A 26,801-nucleotide genomic window follows, 5' to 3' on the forward strand; every position below is an offset into this window, starting at 1 on the left:
GCTAAACTACATTTTGTAATTAGAAAACATGCTAGACAAAATTTTTGTATATTTTCACCAGCAATGGCTCTCCCCTAAGTTTGTTACTTCAGAAAGCTGGTAATGACAGTCAATACATGTATGATTGTACAGTAATTACAACGGCCTTAAAAGCTTATGGGCAAGGATGCTTGATCTGTGTACTGATCACGGACAAGAATCATGAAACACAAAATACTAGCTGTTGTCGCAAGCACAGCAAAATTGGACTTTTGCAGTTTATAGTATGTTATGCGTTATTATCAAAGTTAGATTGCAGCCACCATAATGTTAATGATCTATATTATGTGTATAAGTGAAGTCCCTCAGTTTCCATTCACAGAGGTGCATCTACACATGACACTAAATGAATACAATGTACCTAAAAGCCATTGCAAGTCAAGAAAACTGGGGTTTGAGAATGGGTGCATGCTTTTTTTTCCGTCAGGGGTACTCAGATGTTTTAATCCTATACAATTTTCTTACCCCAACCACTCAAGTCAAGCATGAGTCACAATGGGCAATTTTGCATACAATAAGATTTGTGGGGAGGACAATGAATTTGGCCTAAGTGTAATATTTGCAGTGTGCTATAGCCTGGCACGGTGGTGACGGCTCCCACCGTTGAGTCGTTCCATGCCAGGCTGGAGGCCTGCCCGCCCTAGCCCAGGACCTCAACTCTCCCCCTCTACTTTGCCCCTGATGAGGCCATATGGGGGTAACAATGATGATGATAAATTTACTGTAGAACATAAGAAGGACTCTCCCCCTTTCTGGCCCTTGAGTAAATACAACGCCTTTTTTTTCAGTCAATTAAATTCAATAATTTGTCTTTTTTCCATCAATCAAAAGGTTGATCTCTTTGGCAGCGTGGGAAAGTAGTGCTTGTGTCTACCATACAGTGATGGCAGTGCAAAATGGAAACACTTGACAAATTCTGGCATCAGTGGAGTACATATAAGCAGACAGTGGTGATCAGGAAGAAGAAACAGACTGATTAGTGTACTTGGATAGTAAAGAGATTACATAACAAGGTCTGAGACACATTGTAACCACCTTGCCCTTCTTAGTGAAACTTGTCATGCGTTGACTAATTATTTCTTGGGGGTATGCATGCCCTTCTTGGTGAGGTGTTATTACACGTTTTAATTCCACATGATTACAGCCCAGCCAAATTCACCATAAGTGCAGAATTCACGGATTGCTGTACTGTGCAATCCAATGGTAAAAAATCTTGCCAAACACAAAGAGTGATTCGTTTATTTTTCAAGAAAGCAACATTTTTTACAAAACGACTCTCCAGATTTGACATAAAGCGTAATTAGTATAATTATGATTTGATTTCAGATCAAAGGTGACCTTCAGATATTTAATGAAAGGTGCCGTAGGCGCACAACCTGTTTGAGTTCAAATTCCTCAGAGTTGGTTTAAATGCTTCATTGTCCAGTTCTTGCCACAGACTGACACAGTGTCTGCTGCCTGTCTATGTTGTATCTGAAAGGACCGGGGCTGGAGTGCTCCGACAATCGCCTCAAACATTATTTGAAAAAGAAGAAAAAAGGGCCCAGGTAGAACATTTCAGACGACATGTATGCTCAATGGATGAAAAGGGGACGCCGGCTATATGGTAAGTTAAACTATGTTGCCCACTAATAACTTCTTTCAGTTTAAGATACAAAGGAATTCCTTATGAAACTTTTTGACAATGTCTTTGAAGATTTTGTCATGAGGAACAGGAGAATGGACCCACACAGGTCTGATCCTCTTTCTATACCTACTAATTTTCAAGAGGGCGTTGCCTGCAAAGTAATGACCATAACGACTTTGAGTTTTAGTGGACATTCATACTTAATATTCATACTTAATATTCATATTCATACTTAATATTCATACTTAATATACATACCCCAGAATTTGAGCAGTGCCCCGTTTCTGGGTGGGGTCCCCTGGTAGCAGTAGGCTGTCTGGTTGCCATGAGTTCCATGTCATTCAAACTTTAAAAAACAATTTCCTAGACATTGGACAAACATGCTAGTAGTATTGAAGCACTTCAAAGCTTAAGAAGGAGACTAAGATTCATGGAAACATTTTCTATCTGTCCAATGAGATATGTTGAGAGCCTGTTAAGTTTGTATGTGACAGAAAAGTTGACCTACATTTGTATGGTAGTCAGCCATCAGAAACTTTAATGTTACGTCAGGAACCGTAAATTCAACACTTTGGGGCATATTTAAGCACCTTTATGGCCTCCATTGGTCAATATTGACCATGGTAAAATACTCATTCACATTGGCCCTAAAGCATCTGATTCACTAAATCACATATATCTTCAATTGTTTGTTCCATTGTGATCAATGTTAACTCCATTCCTACACACACATTCTTACAACTTTTGTGATCACTAATTTTTTTACACTCGCATTGGCTTTTCGGTGACACAGTGGCAGGGTGTTTGGCCCAGAGCCCGGCTCTGCCAGAGGTCCTAAGTTCAAATTGGGGGTCCCCTGCTTTGTCCCAATGATGTTGTGCCCTTGGGAAAGGCACTTAACACGAATTTCCTCACTTCACTCAGGTGAAAATGGGTACCTAGCTTCGTGTAGGGATGTCCCTGGGATAGAACGTTAAATGCAGGCCCCGTGTTTGAGGAGAGCCACACCTCGAGCACATAAAAGAACCCACCACACTTATCGAAAGGAGTAGGGCCCCTTCCCGGTGTGAGTGGAACAACTAAATCTGTCTGGATATGCAGCTTGTGCTGTTCAGTACAAACCTGGTGTGTTACACCATGAGGCGGTTTACCGGATTATATGCAAGAGAAACATAGTACATGTACAAACAAACACAAATCACAGTTCTTGTCCAAGTGAGACATTAATTCGACATTAAACAACACCAAAGTTGTTTGTTTTTCACAATCATAGTTGCTTCTTTCTTCCCCCCTCAACCAGCAGACACTTAGAAATAGCATTCCACTCCAGAAGCAGGTATTTTCTGATACAGTCAAACCTGTCCAAGGCGACCACCCGGAGGACCGAGCAAAAATGGTCGCGATGAACAGGTGGTCGCCATGAAGAGGATTCCAATCATAACATGTTTCCAGGTCGAGGTGTTCAAATACAGTGTACTACGTAGATGGATGGAAAATCATATGATTTTAGACAGCATGACCCCCACCAGGTTCAATTCTCATTGACAGAAAGATCCTACAGAAATTATATTTTCTGTTATCGTTGTATTATTTGTATACTACATCATGTTGTGTACACATTTTTGTCATACTTTTGACTAAAAAAAATGTCTGCCTCTATGATCTCGCAGCGCCCTCCCGTATTCACACGTTACGTTTGAGTACACACATGCACATAAAAAATCTGTAATCTGACTTTTTGACACCATGCACTACATGATCGTATTGAAAATTGAGTTCAAACCGAAACGAGCTTGCGGTAAACTATAAGATTGCGATGGGCACAACAACAATGTTTATAGTGGGAACGTTTTATTAAAACACTTAATGGAGGAATCAATGCTATTCATATATTTTTGTCCGTCAAGGTCTTTTAAAAAAACATTTCCGCGAAATCCGACAGCAAAATCCGATGTCACCACACGCTGGAAAATGGTTGCCATGGGTAGGGATTTTGCTCTGTGCGGTCCCAATTCGTGGTGGTCGCGGTCGCGTTGGACGGGTGGTCGCCTTGCGCAGGCCACTTAATACTTGTGCCTATCGGGAAAATATTCGGGACCGAGAAAAAGCGGTCGCCATGGCCAGGTGGTCGCGTTGAAAAGGTGGTCGCCTAGGCAGGTTTGACTGTAGATTATATTTTTCGGGATACCATGCACCCGACTTTTGGCTAAATTACCTCAGCTGTCTTTTCGACAATACTCCTTTTCTAAATCCCTGTACCCCACATACGGACCCTCTCACATCTTTATGGATCTGCTGACAAGTTGTTTTTGATTTTTTGCTACATTCTCGTGAGAAACAATTCTATCGATTTTTGCGGTGTAGTATGAGAAGTCTCTGTTGCAGTTTGGTGTTATGGCATCAATGCCTTATGGGTTATGTATTCTGATTCATCAGTGGAGAAAGAATATTTAAGTACATTGTATATGTATCAATGATATTCTGTAATGTCAAACAGACTTTATTACATGGCCATCAGTCCCAGGCTGTATGATAATATACAGACTGTAATATAGCATGGTCAGAATGACCGCTCAGTCCTTGAAACAAATAGGGAGTACCGTAACAGTTATAAATGTAGACAAAAAGCATTACATGGGGAATGATGATTTATTAGCTTCCTTCAACATAGACAGTTGGTGGTTTACACTTGATTTATGCACATCTGATATAATATTTTATATAATCTCACTGAGTTGTTAGATTTTGGAGTTGGGCCAAACCACCGAAGTGATTCACTCAACACTTTTTGCATTGACTTTTTTTGCACTGGGTCATTTGAAGGGCTTATAAACATATTGTTCTCTATACATCCCTACATTGCATTCACCAGCAAAACAAAGTGCCATGTATGAATTTTTCTTATTTTTCGTCAGAAATTATTTTCCAAACAACCCTCAGTCTCCCGGACAAATGTTACCACAGGCCTGTCTCATGTTCTAACTCAGGCTAGCCTGTGGTAAAATTCTGTTGGGGGCATACTAGCCGAGGAATCTGGCATCCAGTCTAAGATAGGCGGGTTATAATCTCCAAGCAGATCCAACGGTTGCAAAGACCGTATCCAACTGGCAGAGGAAGTTTTTATTGCAATTAAAACTTCCTCTGCCAGTTGGATACGGTCTTTGCAACCGTTGGATCTGCTTGGAGATTAGGCTGGTTAGTCCACCAGTAAATCGAACTCCCTGTCCCAGAAAGTGGGTTGTGTCCTTGAATGGACAAATGCAACCTCAAGCCATTCCCCCTGCATGTCTAATGTACCATACATCAGTACATGGGTGCAAAGGTCAATGTTCTGTCGGTTGCATGAGGATGACGACGGGCGTCTTATTGGTGCATTTGCTCTGGTTTAACCATGAAGCCAAGTGCAATGCAAATGACTGAGAACGTATGCACATATACTATAGAGGAAGGAACTTGTATTGGAGAGAATTTCTATAAAATCGCTTGTATATATATATTAGCAGTGTTACAGTAGCAATTTTGCTAATGTAGTTGAAATGATTGAAAGACTTTCTGGGTATTTGTGCCACAGACAAAAGACAAGAATAGATTCGGTGACGCTGAAAGAAAAGCTAGCCTGGGTGCCATCCTATTTCTACTGGGGCTCCTACACTCGCTACCCTAATTAGGGTAGCGAGTGTAGGAGCCCCGGTAGAAATAGGATGGCACCCAGGCTAAGAAAAGCCAGTGATTCAGAAATTTTTTTGTCGCCCTTCAAATCTCTGAACTTTGATATTATGGGAGGGGGGTGTCAAGGTAACCCCACCTAAGGCCTGTTGTCCTGACCTAGGGCACATTCAGTATGCATGACTACCTGATCACACATACTGTGCTAGCATATTGTGAAAACCCACTGGTTTCTGTTGATTGGTTACCTGAATCCTGATACATGTAGATGTATCTGACTGGAAAGGAGACTGTCCCAGAAATTGTGTCAGGAGATAATGTACATATAGATGATAGTTTCTCACGAGTCACTGCAGGGGTAAATGTGTGGTTGGCTGATTTCACACATGAGTCCACATACATGGCATACATGTATTTCAAATTTGCATCACAGATTCTCATAGATGGTAGTGGTTGCCGGTGTGAAAGACCAGTACTACAAAAATACATATACTACAGCAAGTTTAATCAAATTTGTACAGAACACCTTTTTCAGTACCAAAGTTTTAACAGATCCTAACCAGTTTCTGCAGGGATTTCACACTGGGACATATTAGGTAGAGGTCCCCAGCATACTACAGTAACCTGGCATCCAGTCTAACATTGTTGGGGCGGGTGCTCTTCAGGGCAGAAGGGGCTTTTCGGCGCTGAGATAATCTTTGGCACCCGGAAGGAGTTTTACGTGGTAAGAGTTTAACTGGCCACAACCACCCGGTACAAATGAATATCCAGGTGGCACAGAGCTTTGCTGCATGTTGGCCCCGAACAAACTTGGCCGAAGAGAGCCCGGCCTAATGGCAATAGACTGGGTTCCAGGCTACCAGCATACAGGAGATGGTTCACTACAGACCTGCCTACACAGCACCCAACATTAGCATTTTTCAGTCTCAAGTCATCAATTATGAGGATAGAATAAAATAGATTCTTTATAATTATAGGCTACAAGATATCATGATTCACATCAAAATATGACTTCTCACTTTACTATCAATAAGCACTGACTCAAAAGTGACACCAATGGCAATTAAACCATTATAATTTTAGGGTACAAAAAAAAGGTACAAACTAGTTACAGCAATCTGCTGGCCTAGCAATCTCATCAAATTCATTCAAGGATAAGGAAATCATGACACAGTTTGTAGAAGAACTGACCAGAATTCTGTTTTAATGAGTTTTAGTCGTACACATATAACCTGTGACCTATAGTCGTTGGAAAAGAGGTGTGTGTAACAACCTACCTACCCAGTCCCTTGATTTTTGCATTGCCAATAAAAATCATACAAATGACTTTATGTACTAATATTTACATTTGTATGACATAGTCCCTTGACCTCCGGATCATTGGGGGGCCAAGGTAGCAAGGAGAACATGTCAACAACACTGGCAAATATATTTGTAGGATTTTTATAGGCAATGCAAAAATTTAAAACGGTTTGGAATCTTCTTGCTTAGTTGACTTGCAACTGCCATTGTAATTTTGGTTGCCCTGTTAGAACACGCTGGCTGTGGTGTTGTTGCTTCCATCGTGAGGATGAAAATTAGTTCATCCACCTCCAGACTCTGAAATGCGTTAGCGTTGCCTTGGTGACCTGTTGCTGTGGTGTTGCCTTGATAAATATGTAGTGCCAGAGGACGATGTCATCTGTTCCAAATGTGACCTGGGTTAGAATCTAAGAAAAAGTCATTCAATTACTACTAGTACTGTACTTCAAGTACTAACCAAGAACATTATAATGTCGTTGAACTGTGTCATGTCACCAAAGCCACCAAGAGACTGAAATCTACAGCTGTTTTGGTGTTTCTGATGTCAACTTTTATTCATACCAGCCTTGAGCACCGTATCAGTGTCCTACTTACATATCCAATATGAGGAGGCCTGGAGCAAAAAACAGTGACCAACAAATCCGCATGGTTAGCACGTGAGACGTACGAGCTGCCATAGAAACGTCAACACGAACCGCGAACCGCTGACCAATCAGGTGCAGGCTCATTGCGCTCTGAACATAATTTATGAAATCCTTATCAGAGGGGCGGGGCCACCTAGTTTAGCAAGAAGTACATGATCCAACCTGCACAGGTCGTAAAATATTGGGGTCGTCTTGCACGTTGATTTCTCTTTTACGCGGGTTAATTGTCAGTACGGAAAAGATGTCAACTGGAACATCGGCTCGGGTAAACATCGCGGCGAATCTAGGCGGCATGACGCTAAAATCGCTGCTGGAGAATCCCAGCGTTCTGAAGCCTCCATCGGAGCCCAACCACAATGGTGAGTGTTTTTGCTGCGCAAAATTCACTATCAGGTGCAACATGGCGTGCGGTCGGAGCTGGCCAGTGACAACACGGCCATGCCATTGCCATCGGCACCTCCTAGCAAGAAAAGGAAGCTTCGAAGGGAAATGTTGTGTGGGTTGCGTAGAACTGATAGAAACCAGCTGTCTCCTTGCATGCTCGTGATAATTGCGATCGTTGTCTTCTATGTTGACATTTTGTTATCAGATTGTTGGTTTCATCTTTGCCGGGGAATGTTGTTGTTAAATATGATGCCTCCTTTACGGCTTCTCCATAGCTCATCCAAACATGTAGAAACATACACTGGAGGCAACAATCATGTTTACCATTTTTGGTTTAGCTATGTTTTCGAGCTGTCAAGCCTGTCGCCTAGACCAAGGAGGTTATATGCCTAGACCGAGTAATAGCAAACATCTGTAAGTATCCCCATGGACCACACATGCTCTAACAACTGAACCGGCTGACTGTCACCAGTCCCTAGAAAAGCAGCAAATTATTCCTTGGTTGACTGCAACTGAAGATGTTACGAGTGGTGCACTTTGGTTGCCTGCTAAAGAGGAAAGCCACCGATTGAAAGAAATGTCAGCACAGCTTTGTAAGCATACCCAGATAATTTTTCCTGCCTATCACTAAGTATCAGCTTCCTTTCCAACCTTTCATAATAATATCAGGTGTATTTGCAGCCAGTGCCTGCTTCATCGTTGACGTTAGTATTAAACATGTACTCACTCAATGATGTAGACTGCTGCCAGGGCCTACCCACCAGCTCTTCGGCTCCAGGGCCAACATGCCCCAAGGAAACTTTGGCTCAGCCCTAGCTCAGCCCCCTGAGGAAGATCCTCAGCAGGGATTCCGAATGTTGAACCCCAGCGAAATATATGTTGTGGCAGTTCCATTATTGGGCATTAAATGCTGCTCTTGTTTGAGATTCTTTTTCATTGGATTGGCATACGGTACATTAACCTGTCGCCACATACACGTGTTAGAAGAGATTCAAAAGTGATTGATGGCCAGAAGATTCCCCAGCGTGCAAAGTGCTAGTGCTAAAAATTTGTTTCTGAATTTAGCGACCCAATATGGAATAAGACATAACGTTACATCAAGTAATTTTCTGTCGGAAAAATAAGAAAATAGATGATAGCTTGGAAACCACATTGGACGTAATTGTGCTGATCAGAGGAAGATCCCATCACATAAATTTGCATTGCACAGCATGATTAGTACCTCAAGGTACAAATGTTCATCAGCAGCCAAAGGATGCAGAAAGCAGAAAGACGCATCATGTTCAGGGCTAGCCCTTTGCAACATGTTCAGGGCTAGCCCTATGTCATAGCCACCCGGCGAGTTGGGCAGCCCTGGCTGTGCGTGCTGAACAGCCAAACCAAGAAATAAATAAATGCATCATGCTCAGACCAGAAATCAATGAGTACACTGCTCTATAGACAATAACCCCTTCGGCTGGCACATGCCCGCTACCAGAGTTGGCACCTGATCTCTAATATCTATCGCCCCGCCCAACTCTGGTAGCGGGCTGTTTGGCTTCCTCGGCGGAAGGAGTTAGCGTGTGGCACGGTGGGTCTGGCAAACAGGCTAATGAGTGCTCAGAAAACGGTACTTTTGATTTGAGGCCATGTCAACGCTGCCTTACTACAGTCTGTACTGGCCATGTTGATCAAACTTGCAATGTTTTTATATGGTCTTCATTTTTTTTTGTCATAGAGTCAGGGCAAAGAGTCCAATCTGACCAAGAAGTAATACTGGGCTCATACCATACCTGGCCCATTTGTATTTGGTATAATTGTAGTGATGATTTAATGGGCTGTGATTTGAATCCAACACAACACACCGTTAGCTATTTCTGGTGGGTGTTTTTTTCTTGAAGTTCCTTCTTGAAGTTGATACGAAGATGGAACATATCTAGTAACACTTCTACCATGGGGACCATACAAGTGCATGCCTCCCAGCAGTTTTGTGCCAGTACTGTACTGTATTTATGTGCCTCGTTGCCTGTAATTGAGTCAGCCCGCATCCTGGAGACATAACCAGACAACCGTGTGTGTCGTGCCAGTGTAGCGACCTGAAATAATCAAATCGTGGAGGCGTGATAAAGAACTTATGGCAGCCAACGAGATTGGCACGTTGTCTGCCATCCAGGTAAGGTAATATGATTTTTAATGCTCCTGTTTTTCTATTGCAAGGGTTTCCAAGTATTGTGTTTGAAAACACTTGCAAGGATCCTCCCTACCAAAGCTGTATTATCCCTATCTGATGCCTTGAGGGCATGAAGTTCCCTTCATGCAATAATGTCCTTGCTTCATCTAACAAAGCTTTGTCAAACTGAATGGAAGCTGAAGGTCACTTGAAATGAGTTCCAGGAATTCAGGATCAATCTCAATGGGGAGGAAAATTCTTGCAAGGTGGGAGATATTGTGGGGTTCTATGCATTGACGAAAAGCAAAGACTGTGAATTTAAAACCTTTTTTCCCATCCATGCTGTTAGCAGTATTTTCTCATATTGTGATAATGGATTCTTGAGGGTTGAAAAGACCATAATCCACTTCTTATTTTTCTAGTTCTCCCATAAAAGCTGACAGCATTGATAAGTCCGAGGGTGAAAGGTGAAAAGGAAAAGGTTTTAATTTTACTGACATATCAACTCGACATCCATTTTTGGGAATAGCTAGTCCACTGGTGCACCTTACCTTAAAATGTAGCTGCACACACACACAAAATTTGCCTCTCTTTAAGAACTTGAATCTGTAATTTTATAGCTATTAAACTTCAAAATGTTGAATAAGTAGTACATCAAAGTACTAGTACAACAAAGATTTTATTGCTTTTTCTGATGCTGAAATTCAAAACAAACAGTACCTTTGCCCTATAGCCTGCAAAAATATATAAGTAAAAGTTACAATTTTCATTTTTCAATTAGAAAAGTATTATTAGAAACCTAGTCAAAGGTTGCCATATAAAAGGAGAAAATCGTACACTCTACTCCAAACAAGGATTTCGGTAGTTGTCCGGATGGATTTGGGGAGCACTTTCATCTAAAGGCCATTCATGTATCCATGCACCTGGTGTCCTATGTTTAGAGTTAAGTGGTGTGCAAGTCAGTCTACAACAGTACATGATGTGTCTCTGAGGTGTAGCATTTGTAAATGTCATCATTCATAGAAAGGGAAATTGTTGACTCTTCCACAGTATAATTTTAGAATGGAGGATTTTGTTTTAAACTATTAAACCAAAGGGATACAAAATGAGAGACAATTTGAGCTCTTGGGGTAGGGATTTGGGGTGTTTGAAGGGACTGTAATGTCTAGCTTGTACACAACTTACAAACTTCAAGGAAGATAGCAATATAACCCCATTATCTGTGCAAAGTGTGACAGTATCAAACACGCTAAGATGTACCAGAGACCTCGTATATTATTCTCTTCACCTGGCAGATATTTTGCACTGTGATAATGTCAGCTTGTTTTACACACACAAGATACCTAACTAACATCATTCTTGCTTTGTCATCTGAGTGAAAGTCTGACATTTGTGTGCGACTTTGATTGAAGGGTAGGATAATAATAGAGCAGTTACTTCTCCCTGTCTCGTGTGCCCTTTTGTCACAGCGTCAGAATTCCAATTGCTTGTCACTAAAAGGTTGGACTCATAATTCATAAGTGACATGACAGACTACCCTCGCGCTCCAAGCCAGGGCTTACAAGTTGGACAAGGAACAGAATAAGCCGTCAACCAGCCTTTGTACCACTGCAAGTCACGACACATGAAACACTGAAAGGAAAGTTCTTCAGATATAGACCTCTTACTGAAAGTTTTATCTTTAAGACTTGTTGATATCATTAGTCATCTAAAACTGGTGGCATAGGTAATCTGACCATTTCTGGAATAAATGCCAAGGATATGGTTGACTTTTGATGTAAGAAAGATATTGATTTGATTAAAAGAGAGCAGGTAACAACATCAGCTGTTTCCTACCCTTATCCCTGCCCTACCTTTTGATATCTTTTGATATTCCTTTATGTAATGTTAGTACTGAAAACTCTATCCCATTGGAGTTTGCAAGAAACGCTGCACCAGAAATCACATGTTCTACAATGTGAAGGCTGTGCAAATATGCTGCAAAACGTGACTGACACGGGGCTTAGACTTAAAAACAAACACTTGAGTCAATATGACCTACATGTGCTGTGATAACAATGGGTTAAAGCTTAACTATATATGCTAATTAGAATTGGGGTCAGCTTGTGGTCAACCTTGGGTTAGTGACCTCTTGATGGTCTTCATGTGACTCAGCACTGTAGAAGCTTTTGTTTGTTTATTTCGCATAACACACCCATACTCTTTACAATGAGTTTTTTGCTAGGACCGGACAGGTAGCCGGAAACACAACAGTCTCTATTATTTCCTAAGATTTTGAATTATTTGCCATAATTTTTCTTTTCTAAGAAGCGTTTCCGTGTAGGTGACTCCAGCTGAGACGTGACGTGACTTACATATTGAGACCTGGAAGTAATGCATGACCTTGTGATAGGAATAAAAGGAAGGATTACTCATACAATATTTGCATATCATATTGTAATGCAGGTTACAATAGCTGTCAAAGGATATGAAAAACAAGTTTTTACCCTTAAACCCATCCTTGAACCAAGGACCTCCTTGCTTGAACCAAAACATAAAAAGCTTGCAATGCCAGACCAGACAAAGGGGTGCATTTATGCATGAAACATGTTGGCAATGTCAAATGTCATCATTCATAGAAAGGGAAATTGTTGACTCTTCCACAGTATAATTTTAGAATGGAGGATTTTGTTTTAAACCATTTAACCAAAGGGATACAAAATGAGAGACAATTTGAGTTCTTGGGGTAGGGATTTGGGGTGTTTGAAGGGACTGTAATGTCTAGCATGTACACAACTTACTGATATGACCCCATTATCTGTGCAAAGTGTGACAGTATCAAACACAGCTAACACGCTTCTAGATGTACCAGAGACCTTGCATATTATTCTCTTCACCTGGCAGATATTTTGCACTGTGATAATGTCAGCTTGTTTTACACACACAAGATACCTAACAAACATCATGATCATGCTTGCTTTGTCATCTGAGTGAGAGTCTGACCAAACTTTGTGACAAATTTTTTAGATCAAAAATTGAGCAAGTTCTTTTACATTGCCACGTATATGTATGTGCAAGGAGTATGTGTATATGTGCAGTCAGTATAAACGCCCTTCAGCATAACACATGCAACTTGGCAGCAGCTGGTTAAATCAATATATTGAATGACCTGGCATACCTAACCTTTGCACAACTTGGTGTAAGCGTTGTTTAAAGCTATCTAATGAGGATGCTCCTACCATATTTGATGGCAATGAGTTCCGCCCTACAATAGGTCTAAGAGAGCCATTGTTGTGAACATTATATTTAAATTATATTCACTAATTGTTGCTACAGCGGGAAAAGACCGTAAGCAGTTGGACTGGAGCAAGGATGCAGACCCAACTCTTATCGCCTCTGCATTCCTGGGGCCAAACCTGTGGAACAAGACCATCGCAGTCGACAGCGATGACTTTAAGGTACTCAGTTTATCACCATGTTTTCTTTCTCCTGCTGAGAAGTCTGTGATTGATAAGATGTTCTGGACAGATTTTGTGAGGGAAAACAGCACAACTCCTCACAAGTTGCAGAGCAGCCCCTGCTGCATGTCAAAAGTGTCACCTTGTGGTTGACAACTAATACTGCACTCACAGTTGTTCTCATCGATCAAAAGTGCCCCCTACCAGTTATAAGGGATTTGCAGTACCTGACCCCTGATAAGGTCAAAGTAAGGCGGGTTGACATTGAAGCTTGTTTAATGCTTGAAATGAAGCCTAATGCTTTTTTGATGGCTGATAATGCAGTGTGGCTGTGCCACAACTAGCATTTTAGGCTAAGCATACTTGGTCACCTCTACTCCAATTTCATTAAAGATTATTATCTACAATAGCCAACAACCAAAAGTCCTTATGGATAGTATTACTCTTTTTTTTTTCAATCAGCTAAGATATTATTGCCATCTCCACAGCAGTTATGTTACTCTTGACCTCTGCATGTTGCTTTTATTTCCTTTTTTTGGAACATTGAATGTACATATAGAACAGCACAGCTCATTTTCAGCAGTCCCTTTGTTGAACGTCAAAAGTGCCACCTTGTGCACTACATGCAGTACTGCACCCACGATTCCATCACATGTCAGAAGTGCCACCTACAAGTTGTAAGATGAATAGCAGGCATTTGTTTTGGGTCTGAGCTGCCTTTCACCTTATTTTGTTTCACATAAATTATAATGTTATTTCTATCCTGTCTGAAAGTTTTTTCAGTAAAGGTTGTCAGCGAATTATCAGATGATGATTCAGTCAATGTTAGGGTTGATGTCTTCAGTGTTCAGTAAGAGATTATAGCTCTGTTCACCGGTGTTGTGTTCTACAAAGTCATTATTAAAGTGGTCTTGTTTTATAATTACCTTCACCAAGTTTCTGTTTGTTTGTTTGTTTGTTTGTTTGTTTGTTTGTTTGTTTGTTTGTGCACAACATAATTCCAGGAGTTGTGGATGGATCTTTATTATATGGTAGTACTGCAGCAGGGCTCAATCCCCTTTTGATGTCTCGTGTTCTGGACATGCCATGATCATAATGTTTTAATGGTAGATAGCTCTTGGGCTCAGGAAGACATTTCATGGTTTTGGGCCCCCAATAGCTTTTTTTTGTGAGCAGAATTGAGACATTGAAGTAGAATAATTCAAGAAGGGGTTAACAGATCATAATCACGACTTTTTTGTGTCCAATTAATTAGATGCTTATTGGTCAAATCAGGAGCTCATTTGCATAATGAGAAAATCCAAAAATCACTTCTGCTAATATAGACTTTCATACTGTGGATATCTTGTGTTGTTTGGTAAAGAAGATCATTAAATGACATGATTTATGCAAATGAGGGTCTTATGATATATTTGCATAATCAATGAGAAACCTTCAGAATATGTCAAATCCTTTGACAAAGGTATGAGGTCATGGAAATCTAGTTTGCATTCAAAAGAATTGGGATGTCACTGGGACCTATTTACTGCCACATTGATATTGTGTACATAGGAAATATTGGGTTCTTTTGACTCATTCCTGTTCTAGTGTTGTTTTTTATCTCCATGAAAAATGGAGATATTGTTTAGGGTTTTTTGTGTATTGCATACCTGGTAAACCATGAAGTCGAGCAGAACTTAGCATACATCACTTAGCAGAGAAGTTTGTTTTTTATTTGTTTGGTCCCTTTTGTGACAAGTTGTACACCATAAGGGCAACAAGGTTTCTTACTGTTTTTGTAGCAGGACTTTGGAGATAAACAGGGAGGGGTTGCCAGGCCTTTGCCACAGAGCCATTAAGATGACACAAAAAGCATTTTAGTGAAGCAGTTTTTTTCTTCTCTGTTGTTAGCTTTAAGTAGGTCAATGGAATTGATGAAAGTCTCTTATTGTTAGAAGTGGCCTCTGGGTACACCAGACCTCGTTATCACTTGCGTCATCAGGTGGAGTTTGGACTGTGCCATGATTGTACCTGACAGGGGGGTGAGAAGAAGGCCTTTGGCTGCCCTCAAATTCATAAGTGTCATTTTATGTATTTATAGGCAGTTTCGTTGACTCAGGTGATTGGTTGGCAACCCACGTTGGGTTTATGTTATCTCAACACACACCTCTGTTTTCAATGCAAATTTGGAAACGATATCAAGGACATGAAGTGTTGTCCCCTTTGTTTGATGTGACAGCCTACTACCTGCGCACAGTTGGCCAGCAGTTTTGTACGTCAGAGGGTTGTGAAACATACAGTCACTGAGCTGTAACTAAAGTGTGCATTTCAGTGACTGTTGGGACGGGTCCAGCACTGTATTGAGATACCGGTTTTACAGGGGAAGTTGACCTCCAGTGCTTTCTTTCTTTGCATAGAAACAGGAGACAGTAGTCTCTTTTGAGGGGAACGTGCTACCACTTCGCCAGGAGTCAAAAGATCCTACCAGATCTAATTTTGGAGGCACAAATCACTCGGAATTTGGGAACATGTCTAAAGGATAGGAGGAGTTGTGCTGTTCTCTATGTTGTTGCCATCGGTAGTTTTGTGAAGGACAGGAGGAGTTGTGCTGTTCTCCGTGTTATTGCCATCAGGAGTTTTGTGAAGAATAGGAGGAGTTGTGCTGTTCTCTACGTTCTTGCCATCGGGAGTTTTGTGTTGTATACTTCGAGGTTGAAAATGTGATTCAATACGTGGTGGAAGGGGAAGTGAGAATATATGTTGAACTATATCCAGGAATGGAAATGTGAAGTTTCTGGGTCTCCCACAGGCATTGGACAATGAAATGTGTTTTTACCAGAAAGTGTGATCTTGCCTAATCCTTAGGATTTCAAGCTCGAGTACATGGACTTGGATGAGTTTCTGGCGGAGAATGGCATACCGGTAAACAACGAGGACGACCAGTCGGCCAGCCTGCCCACAACTTCGCAGGCTGCGATGCAGCATAGCCCCCCTCCCACCTACACCACGATGACGCCCATGCAGCCTGGAATGGCGTACGGCCAGCACCCCACGTCACCGACTTTGGACCTGAGCAAGCGTAAGCATTTCTACCATCCTGGCATTCCCACACAAATGATTCCTTCGATCATGATGTTGCCTGGTATACAACTGCCCATGTCCTGTCATGAACTGGCCACTATGAATGGCCACTACAAAAACCTGGCAGGTCCACAGGCCAATCATAGAGCACAGGCAGAAACACTGTATATGCACGACATGTCCATGTCTAGTGTATACCATCATATTCGGTGTAGACTGCAAGGAGAGACTTATCAGGATGTGCCTGCACTAGAGCAGCCTTCTCATAAACCGAAAACTGAGTATCCATCACCACGCGTTAAGTATGACAGTCACAAACTATCGCTTCACAAATCCAACGGAGACGCATTATGCTGTGAAAATCTGGACTCCCATGACCAGTACCGTCATGTAAATGGCGAACAGTTCTGCCATAAGACACGACACCCACCCCCTTTGATAAAAAAACTGCCGCCAGGCCATCTACGAATCAGCGACGTGCGCTCCATGGCTGATACCGAGCGGCCCCCATGCGAGCTCATGCCACGTGGAGAAATAGATGTCAAACCGCTTGTAGGTAGCCTTCTCCCGCGGGTGGAACAGGAGCCACCAAACATTCCCCATGACATGACTAGATCTGTCATAGAACAGGATGAACATGAACAGTCCTCTATGTATGTTAGCCCCTCCGTCCCCCTGCGGACTCTCTCCAGGTCCAGTTATTATTCCACAGAAGCTTGGTCAGACGATTATACAACGGGGCCCGAGGATCTCTCTCTATGTAAGTACTCGTCCAAATATTGTGGGTTTTAAAAAAATCTGCCATCTTCAGATAAAAGTAAATTGCAGAATGATTCTTCTAATGTTCCAGACACATGCAAAAAATGTGAAACTACATTAACTAATCAGAATGTTAGAGTTAAATTTTATGAATATCACTGTCCTGAATAGAGAAGAGAGAGAAATCCCGATGTTCCTTTGTGATGATGTCTTTTAGGCCTCTATCCTCGAGGCCATAATCTAGAATGAAATGTAGAGAAGAAAACTGCATTTCAGGAAATTCCGCTTCAACTGTTTTGTATATGGAATCATTGATGAACACTTGAGAGTACAACACTTTTCTCATGTCTTGACCTCCACCTGCATATGGATCCAATTTTTCTAACACGTGAATGGATCTCTTATCTACCAATTCTTCCACTTGATGGAGCAGAATGAGTTTTGCATATTAAAATTCAAAGTGTCAAAAGCATGATAAATCACGCTGATTGCATAAGCCCAATCCCTTGATGTTCAAAAGTGTTATATGAATTAGAACATTTCCTGGTATGCATGAAAGCAAATTGACTTACACTTCTGTATTCAAAACACTTTTACCTCTTAGACGTGCCTGTATTAATGGCCCTTCAATGTAGCACACCCATTTTGCAGACACAGGGCAGAAGTCACTTTTCACACCTATAAAGTATAAGCAATAACAATTCCTCTGATCCAAAATTTCAGAGAGAATCGGGTTAGAAGAAATGAGTACAGATTTCAAGCAAATAGACCCTGAGTTTTTTTTACTGTGAACATTTGAATGTATAAGTCGTGACTTTGTGAAAAGAACAAATTCCATGTTATTAAAATAAAGTTCGAAGACAATCTGTATCTGTATAGCCGGTATAAACACCATTTAGTGTAACAGCATGTAGAATTTCTGTTCTGACCACCCCATTACTTTCAAGTTTTCTTCACGCTATGACGAAAGTTTGATTGTGATATGATTTGAAATCACAAACACAGATGAATTTGAACTGTAGGATTGTGCCCAAGCCTTGAAACCACAAAAATGGTCAAATAATTTTCTCACGCTCGCCAGCAACACTAGATCTACTGTTAATCATCTGTTAAGATCTCCTCATGATGCATGGCTCATCATGCTTTGAATATGTTTGGTCTGTCATTGTGTTTCTATTATTGCTTCACATGTAAACTTAAAGATACTGCAAACTCCTGATTTTCACTGTGCTACAAAACTGAAGTGCTGTGACTTGAATGAATTCATAGTATTCTGTTCACGTTTCTACTATGAGCCAGAATACTGTTGGACAAGGTCCAACTTAAATGCCGTGTGAACATCCCACCGGCTTTTTAGCAAATGGCCACAAAAGCCCACTGTGGCGAAGCCCGCGCTGTACGAATCTCAGTTTTTTTGCTCGGAATATGTTCAGGTTGTGCTCCCATTGATTAATCCTGAGTTTCAAGTCAACCCATCGATCCAAAGTTAAATAAAGCGAACTTGAAGATTCTTACCTGGCTTTTTAGCGAATGCCCAGCAAAAATGGGTTTTTAACGAATGCCCAATATATCAGCCAAAATATCGGCCATCGTAACACGGGCGCTAAATCTAACACCATAAACATGTTGAACATGTTGTCCCCTGAATGTGTACTCAGTTTCCGTGCTGTACAGGTATGTACTGTAACTTTTTTTACAAAGGCTCTTTATCTTCATGTTGTAATGAGTATTTTAAGCTTCATGGCTTTTTTGACCAATTGTGACATAGCCAATTGTGACATAGGTGATTGAATTCTGAGGAAGACTGCACTAGGACTGTCAAATATATCATGCACTAACATTTTGTGTTGGAAGTCTTATCTCTGTACTATATCAACTATCAACACAAATGAACGTTCATGTTTTGTTTATTATTTGCATACATTGATTCAGTACTACATGTAGTAGGTGAAGGCCTGCAACATAAAAAATATGCCAAATGCTCCAACCATTGATGATAAGTGGGAGCAGTCCCCTTGAATAAATTCACCTGCAATACTTGTGAGCACAATTTCAGATGCATCACATTTGGTACCTTTTTTTCTCACATTAAGATAAAGTTGATGTGTTTATGCATGCAAATGTTTTTAGGAGCAACCAGCGTATCGATTTGTGTAGTGACTACAGTTTTGTTTATTGCCATCTAGAATCTTCCAAACAGAAAAGGATGTCCGCATATTTTGTGTGGACTTTGATGAGTGCAATATCAAAAGGACAGTTGTCACTGGGAGGGAGATGGGACTGTGTAGTAATCTCCAAACCATCTCCTTAGATGATATGAATTACCTTTAACTGTGGTCGAAATTTGCAAACTATTATATTGTGACAATTCTTTATTGACGATTTTTCATCGTTTCGATATTGATTACACTGGTGTAGGTATGCTGCAAAAGGTACAGTAAAACTATGACCCGTCAATAAGAAAGAAGGGGACAGAGTTGCAGATTTGATGAGCACACACATGCACATAATATAATGATAAACAGGGCTAAAAATTCACTTTGAGGAATAGGTGCACCAGTGCATCTAACCTAGAAATTTAAATGCACAAAAAAATAATTGGTGCACAACACAGATAAAGTAGAATGTGAGCAAAAGCTAATTACAAACCTTACTACCTCTCATCAGAGCTTTAATACCTGAATCTGAATTCTATAGCTAACTTCACTGTTTACCCTACACGAATATCTAGGTGCAACTGAATGCACTTGCAGTCAGACATAAGATGCACAGCTCAGATTTCGGTGCACAGATATTATGCACCCAGTGTTTTGAGCCAGGATAAAATTGATTCTATTGCTGTGTTGACTGCGTTACATGCAAATTCTTTTCTTCATGACAGCTGGTCATCAAATGTCTGCATCAGTCAGACCTCAATTATTTAAGTCTAAGTTCAATATGAATAGTAACATAGTTACATGAATGACATGAAAAATGCATCATAGACACAAATTAAAACTCATAAAAAACAGGTGGCTGCGTAGAACACAAATAGATTTCAGCCCGCAGTCAAAAGTTCTGTGAAGTAAGACTAAGAGCAATCGTTATGTTTAGCCATACCTAGTATGGCTCACCATATTGTTTTTGTCAGGTTTCTTCTTCTCCTTCTCCGCCCGCAGTCAAAAGTTCTGTGAAGTAAGACTAAGAGCAATCGTTATGTTTAGCCATACCTAGTATGGCTCACCATATTGTTTTTGTCAGGTTTCATCTCCTTCTCCTCCTTCTCCTGTCAAATCTTCAAATCAATTCATCTGTCATTCTTAGACCAAATGACCTGCAACAAGGCATTTTTTTCTTCATTTTTTCGTTATGATTATAGACCTTTAAAGTGATTTAAAGGTGCGCTAGTCTTCTTACCAAATGTGATATGACACTGCCTAGGACATGTGCGTGCAGGGATTTGTTCACACCTTTGGCATATCACTTCAGAATTTTTTTTCTTGATTTTTGGCTATTTTCAGAACTAAGATACACATCTCCAGTTCCTATATATTAAACCAAAATGATGTGAAATTTGACATGTGTCTACCCTGGTCTTGGGGAGGAGTATGGCTAAACATGCTGTATTTACTCAGGGCCCAGGGGCAAATGATGGCCTTTCTAGTTATCATAATGGTATTGTCCCCTTTTCAACCCAGGCTATGAGGTCTAACATGAGAATAACTTGATATCATTTCACACAGCTGACACAGAGCTAGTGGATGTAACAGAGATGACACAAAATGTAGACACTGTAATTACATGTCCCTCACCTGAACATTACAGTTTTTCCCACCAATGTTTCTATTGTTCACATTCCTGAGCTGATGGCATAGGCTGATAAACCCAGGCCCTGTTTTATCGTCCTAACTATCTCTTGCATAATTGAAGGAAAGTCGTCTAGCTAGCTGGAAGGACTTGAATTGTCCATATCTTTTGTCATCTTTGTACTGAATGACCTAAAATGGCCCTTAATCCTGCAGATGTCAGTCCATGACATGTGGAGGATTGATAGTATTGTTGTTTTTAAATATCACCAGCCGGAGTTTATATTATATGGCCATCAGACCATGAATCAAATGATGAAACATGTTTTTTATTGTGACTGTGTGCTATCTGCAAAAAAAAATGCCAGCAACACAAATGTAAAATCAAAATTTCTAAACAAACATGAAATTTATTTTACTTATGATGTATTGTACATGGATCACCTACATGGGAAAAGTATACCAGGCAACACACCTGTTTTTATTGCATTCTATGTGTATGTTGTTGGTAGATACATTTAAACAAAGTCTGTTTTGTTGTAACCAGTTGTAGTAATGGATGATTTTTACGTGGTCTATTTTTCCAGTATGTTGAGCGGCCAAAGTATAGGCCAAGATATTTTAAGTCAACCTGTGATATTTGTTGTCCCTGGGTGATTTTAGATCCTTTACTGGGATCAAAGCTTGGGTAGATTCCTACCCTGGGTGCCATTCTTGTTATTTTTACGCTTGGGTACAAGAGGACTACAATGATGATGGTAACCAGGCAAGTAAGATTCCTCCCTTAACTTGTGCATCTTTTTCTGCAGCTTCGACCAGTGGAGGCCACTACAGACAGCAGCTTTCTCCCACGCCTGGGATCAGCCCTCCACCACACCTCACTGCTGATGAGGTCATGCCTAAAGTGGACATCAGCTTGGATCCAGGTAACATTCATTTTCTTCACATCCTGTCACTAGTGATTACCCCGTGAGAATGGTCTGAGGTATTGTTTTCTGTCTGTGTGTTTGTTTGCTTGTCTTGGTGTGCGACTCCGTAGTTATTTGACTATTGTAGAGTGACAGGATGCAAGATGGAAGATGGTGTAAATGGAGACTGGCAGGATGGGAATGTTGACTTGGACGGGTCATCAAAGTTGATTAAAATCTTATCTCCCATCATTTATATAGAAACCTAGCTTGGTGATGCTAGCCTTCCATGTCTTTTCTATGATTACAAAATGTATGTGCATATCAGGGAGAGAAATTCAGTTATTCAGATTTTAGAATTAATTATAGAATTCTTTCAACATTTCCTACCTGGAGGGTGCAATCATAGATCCCATACGCCGAATCAAAAGGATTTGTGCAACTTAAAGTGAGTTATCTGGCACACCCTTTCATGTCGGTTGTACAAATGTAGACTTTAATGAGGACAGTGTCTCCACGGTGATTCAGGGAAGATCAAAGTTTTATGGTAATGTGGAAGGACATGGCAATAATTGTGTCTTCAGGCAGAAGCACTTTCATGTTCCAACAAAAGACGTTCCTGGTAATTGCTGCTTTTTCTTTTACCACACGGGTCCCCTTAGTAGTCTGTTCTAATTGGGCAGTAGAAAGTCTCTAGCTTCTGTTCCATTCATGCACAATAATGTTTTCAGTACATCACAGGGAAAGTCAATTCCTAATATGGCCAAAAGTGCCCAAGAAGACCACTGAAGGGACAAAATCTGGTCTATGTGGACAAGCGGTCAATGTAGACAAGATTCTTAATGCTTGTGTCAGTGGGAAAAATCATCTAAGGGACCCCTAAAAAGTGTGTACTTGTACTGGTTGAAATTTTCTGTAGTTTCTCATGAAATATTTCTCAATCAACAGTGTGAGTATTGAATAGAATGCTTGTATGGGTTACATTGGGTTGTAGTGACAAAGCTAGAGATAAAGCTTAAGGCTAGTGTGAGACTGCAGAAGTCAGTCTCTACAAATCAACCCTGTGACACAGTCTAACAAACAGGACTCTTGTGACTGTTTCTCCAGGTGACCTTGCTCTTGCATCCATTCCAGGAGCCAAAGACAATTTTGACCCTCGCAAACGCACCTTCACCGACGACGAGCTCAAACCGCAGCCCATGATGAAGAAATCGAAAAAGGTCTACGTGCCAACTGATCGGAAGGACGACAGGTATTGGCAGCGCCGCCAGAAAAACAACATGGCAGCAAAGCGCTCGCGGGATGCCCGCCGAGTCAAGGAGAATCAGATCGCCATGCGAGCCAGCTTCTTGGAAAAGGAGAACAACGTCTTGAGACAGGAGCTGTTGAAAGTCAAGGAGGAAAATGCTTACCTGAAAAAGAAGCTAACCAAGTATGAGCCGTAAATACTGCTTGTTAGCAGAAGGGAGGGGGGCATTAAATTTGAGAGAAGGGATCACATTGTTTCCACTGAACTCAACAAGATCGTCACTTTTTTTAGCTATAAAAAGGATGGGGAGTAGTCATGTAGTAGTCATAAACCACAGGGATGTTAAAACCTGGATTTAACCATTTTGTAAGTGTCTACGTGTGTAAATGTAACGTTACTGTGCTCAGTTTTCTCAGTTTTGTAGAATTATTGACTTCACACACACAACCTAAAGCCTCATTTCAGACAAATACCTCTGAGGTCATGTTTGTGGGGACAGTGTTTACTCTCATGTGAATTTCAGCTTGACAGCCAATGTGCCAGTGTTCAATCTTATATTCCAAAATATGCAGGAGGCAAGTACATTTCCTTGTGCCTGTTGAAGGATATTCCCAACTTTCAGATGACTTACTTTGAGCAGGTATTTGAATATGATGTACTTTGTGTCTATGCCCTGTAATGTATAGTACTTAGGCCAGTTTAGAACAATTCTGTACAAGAGACACATGTTTATAAGAGAGTCATCTTTTGAGAAGAAGTTCCTTTTTTTGATTTTTCATTTAGTTGTTGTGAAATTAAGCTTGGCTGGATGTACCGCCATGGTGCTCTCTTACATGTACTTGGAGTTTTTTCTCAGACTTGGTCTTATTGAAGCGTCACCATTTCTTGTAATTTTGTGAAAGTTGCAACATGTGATACTTTACTGTAATTAGAAATGTCTTTTAAAGGTGGTTTTAAAGGTAAATCCTTGAGAAATTTGCTTGGGTCACAGTGTTGGTTTGTCCTTCAGGATTTCATCTAGTCATGGGTTGACATAAAATGTACCATGTATTATAATAGACTGTTATGATAAATACACAGGACTGAGTCTTGTCTATAGCCAAAGCAAATAACATTGAATATTTAGAAGGATATCTAGGACAGGAATACAGTGAAATAAGCAACTTTGTTATTGTAGTATGTTTGGTGCGTTTGTTGTGAATTGCAACAATTTATGCCAACCAACACAAAGCTTGTGCATTCAATATGTAAGTTAAGGCCAGCCATTTAGTTTAAAGAACTCAAGTTTAACCCAGTCAACTTCGAACCTTTTGCATTGTAGCTTGTATATTTCATATAGACTGTCTCTATTTGATGCGGTGGCATGATTTGGTGACATCTAATTTAAGGTGAAACATTTTGTTTTAACATTCCAGACAAGAAATACTCACAACACTCCATGTAAATGGCAATCTTTTTATGAAAATTTTCAGGCATGATCACTTGCATATCGAAACGTCATAGGAAAAAAGACCAAAAAAATATTTGATGATTTTGTGAGGAAATTGGCTGTGTTGTAAATTCTGTGCAGATAATGTCATTTGGTTATGCAATGAAAGTAGTGTGTACAGTTTTGCATGACAAGCCGTTCAGTATAATATAACCAGCTGCTGCCGCGTTGCGTGCCTGCGAAGCTGGTGTGTTATGCCAAAGGGCGATTATACCAGCTATACAGAGATACAGATACAGATGAAACAGTGCAGAGTAATAATCAAGTACATTCTAAGGAGTACATGAATGAACATTGGAAGGGCTTGGCCATAGCTTGTATTTGCTCCACACAATCAGTGTACACAATGTAATATGCCTTCTGGTGTGATAAGATAATTACAATATTTTTCCTTCTAAGAACTTCTGATCAGTTTGATATCCCCCTGCCAATTGTCACTTGATCATGAGGACCTATAATGTGCAAAAATTGTCTCAAAACAGTTTATTAGAGATGTCTAGATATAACTTGATGCGGTTAGTCAATTAATAAGTGCCTTCCGGTGCAAAGTTTGCCCATATTGCAGTGTTCTGGTGGACCCCTAAGTAACTGAAGGTGCCATACAGGTAGCCTCTTTAGCAGGCTCTACAAGTCATGCAGGCTTCTTGGGGGCTTATAGCTCCAGATCTAGGCGGCCTGCAAGACATCAAGTACAATTAGAGAACTAGCATTCCATCAGAAAAAAAGTGTTAAGACCCCAAAAGTTTGAATCCTAGAGCCTGCTAAAAAGGAAACCATAAAGGTATTAGTTTGTTATAGTTTTTTTGGGAAGCTAAGATGCTGGGAAACGTTTCATATATTTGGAGGCCCGTTGTGCCTTGAGTCCTTAACAACAGTACATAGCAGAAAACCCTGAGTAGGAAAGAGTTGCTTAAAGGTATTATAATAAAGATTAAATCTACCCAAGAAAGACATCACTGAAGACCATATGTATTGTTTCTCAGAGAGGAAAGTGAAACTGAAGTGTCTTCGCTGATAACTGTGGGCAAACATCAAACTTAGAACAGGTAGATGGAAAACACTAAGGAGGACAGTAAATATCAAGTGGGAAGGTTTTGAATGATGGCCATCCTGTTTTAAGATTCCTGTTTTTAGATTCCTGTTTGAAGATTCAGTTCTGTTTGCATGCTCATTGACAACTGTAGGTAAGGTATCACCCACCATACAGCCCTGATGTCCTGTGCTACTATAGCTATAAGATAACCTCAGCAAATGTTACTAAAGAAGGCTACATTTTGTGACACTACGGCTGTCAACAAACCAATGTTGCATTGTATTGAAAATTTGCAAGTTGTCAACTGACACAGCCATTGCTAACGAATATGACATTTAGCATATGTAAGATAGTGATGTCATTCTTGTAACCAGTTTTCTTACACTTTTCACCTATGTTAGACATGTTAATGTGTATCTAGAATTGTGAATCCCTTCTGGTGTGGTCTTACGAAGTGTCTATTTTAAAGTTTAGTCAGGATTGTAAATTGCTATCAGCATGGTATTGAAAATAATGAAAGGAAAAGGAAATATGGTGTATTTTTGTGAAAAGCCAGAGAAAATATAGCGATATTGTAAATGTGTAAATTAGTGAGAGCTACATCAAATGTTATCTGCTGAAAATGAACTTGATCTTAAAAGAACACAGATGACATTAAATGTTTGATGGTCTTTACATGGTTGTGTTGATTCTTTTTCAATGTATTCTTGTACAGTATTTGATGAAAGGTGGCTAAATATATGGCATCCCCACACCCTGGGGGTAGAGATATACTGTAGAAAAACATCCCCACACCCAAGACATAGACTGTAGGATAACATCCCCCACACCCAGGGGATAGAAATAGACCGTAGGATGACATCCCCAAACCCATTGGGTAGAGATAAACTGTAAGAATGACACCCCCCACACCCAGGGGGTAGAGATAGGCTGTTGTGGGTGACATCCCCCACACCAAAGGGGTAGAGATATGGTGAGGTCCCCACACCCAGGGGGTAGAGACAGGGTGAGGTCCCCACACCCAGGGGGTAGAGATACATTGTAGGATGATATCCCCACACCCAAGGCATAGACTGTGGGGTGACATCCCACACACCCAAGGGGTAGAGGTAGTGTGACATCCCCCATACCAAGGGGGTAGAGACAGGGTGTGGTCCCCCACACCCAGGGGGTAGAGATAAACTGTAGGAAAACATCCCCACATGCAAGGCATAGACTATAGGAAGACATTTCTACAGCCAGGGGGTAGAGATGGACTGTGGGGTGACAT

At 40.7% G+C, this 26,801-nt stretch overlaps 1 protein-coding gene across 3 annotated transcripts; it reads left to right on the forward strand.

The window, feature by feature from the left end:
• The first annotated feature begins 1,468 nt into the window (after positions 1-1,468).
• LOC136436755 (thyrotroph embryonic factor-like) lies at positions 1,469-26,206 on the forward strand. Of its 3 annotated transcripts, none has more exons than XM_066430991.1 (5): positions 1,469-1,645; positions 13,127-13,248; positions 16,093-16,306; positions 21,662-21,778; positions 22,895-26,206. In XM_066430991.1, exons 1-5 carry the CDS (start codon positions 1,606-1,608, stop codon positions 23,203-23,205), a joined length of 804 nt encoding a protein of 267 aa, XP_066287088.1. In that variant the 5' UTR covers positions 1,469-1,605; the 3' UTR covers positions 23,206-26,206. The 3 variants fall into 3 exon arrangements, with proteins under 3 accessions (XP_066287088.1, XP_066287087.1, XP_066287086.1); XM_066430990.1 differs by lacking the exon at positions 1,469-1,645 and adding an exon at positions 7,388-7,637; XM_066430989.1 differs by lacking the exons at positions 1,469-1,645; positions 13,127-13,248; positions 16,093-16,306 and adding an exon at positions 16,320-17,068.
• The last annotated feature ends 595 nt before the right edge of the window (positions 26,207-26,801 follow it).

This window comes from Branchiostoma lanceolatum, chromosome 6 (assembly GCF_035083965.1).
Source record: "Branchiostoma lanceolatum isolate klBraLanc5 chromosome 6, klBraLanc5.hap2, whole genome shotgun sequence".
Lineage (NCBI taxonomy): Eukaryota > Metazoa > Chordata > Leptocardii > Amphioxiformes > Branchiostomatidae > Branchiostoma > Branchiostoma lanceolatum.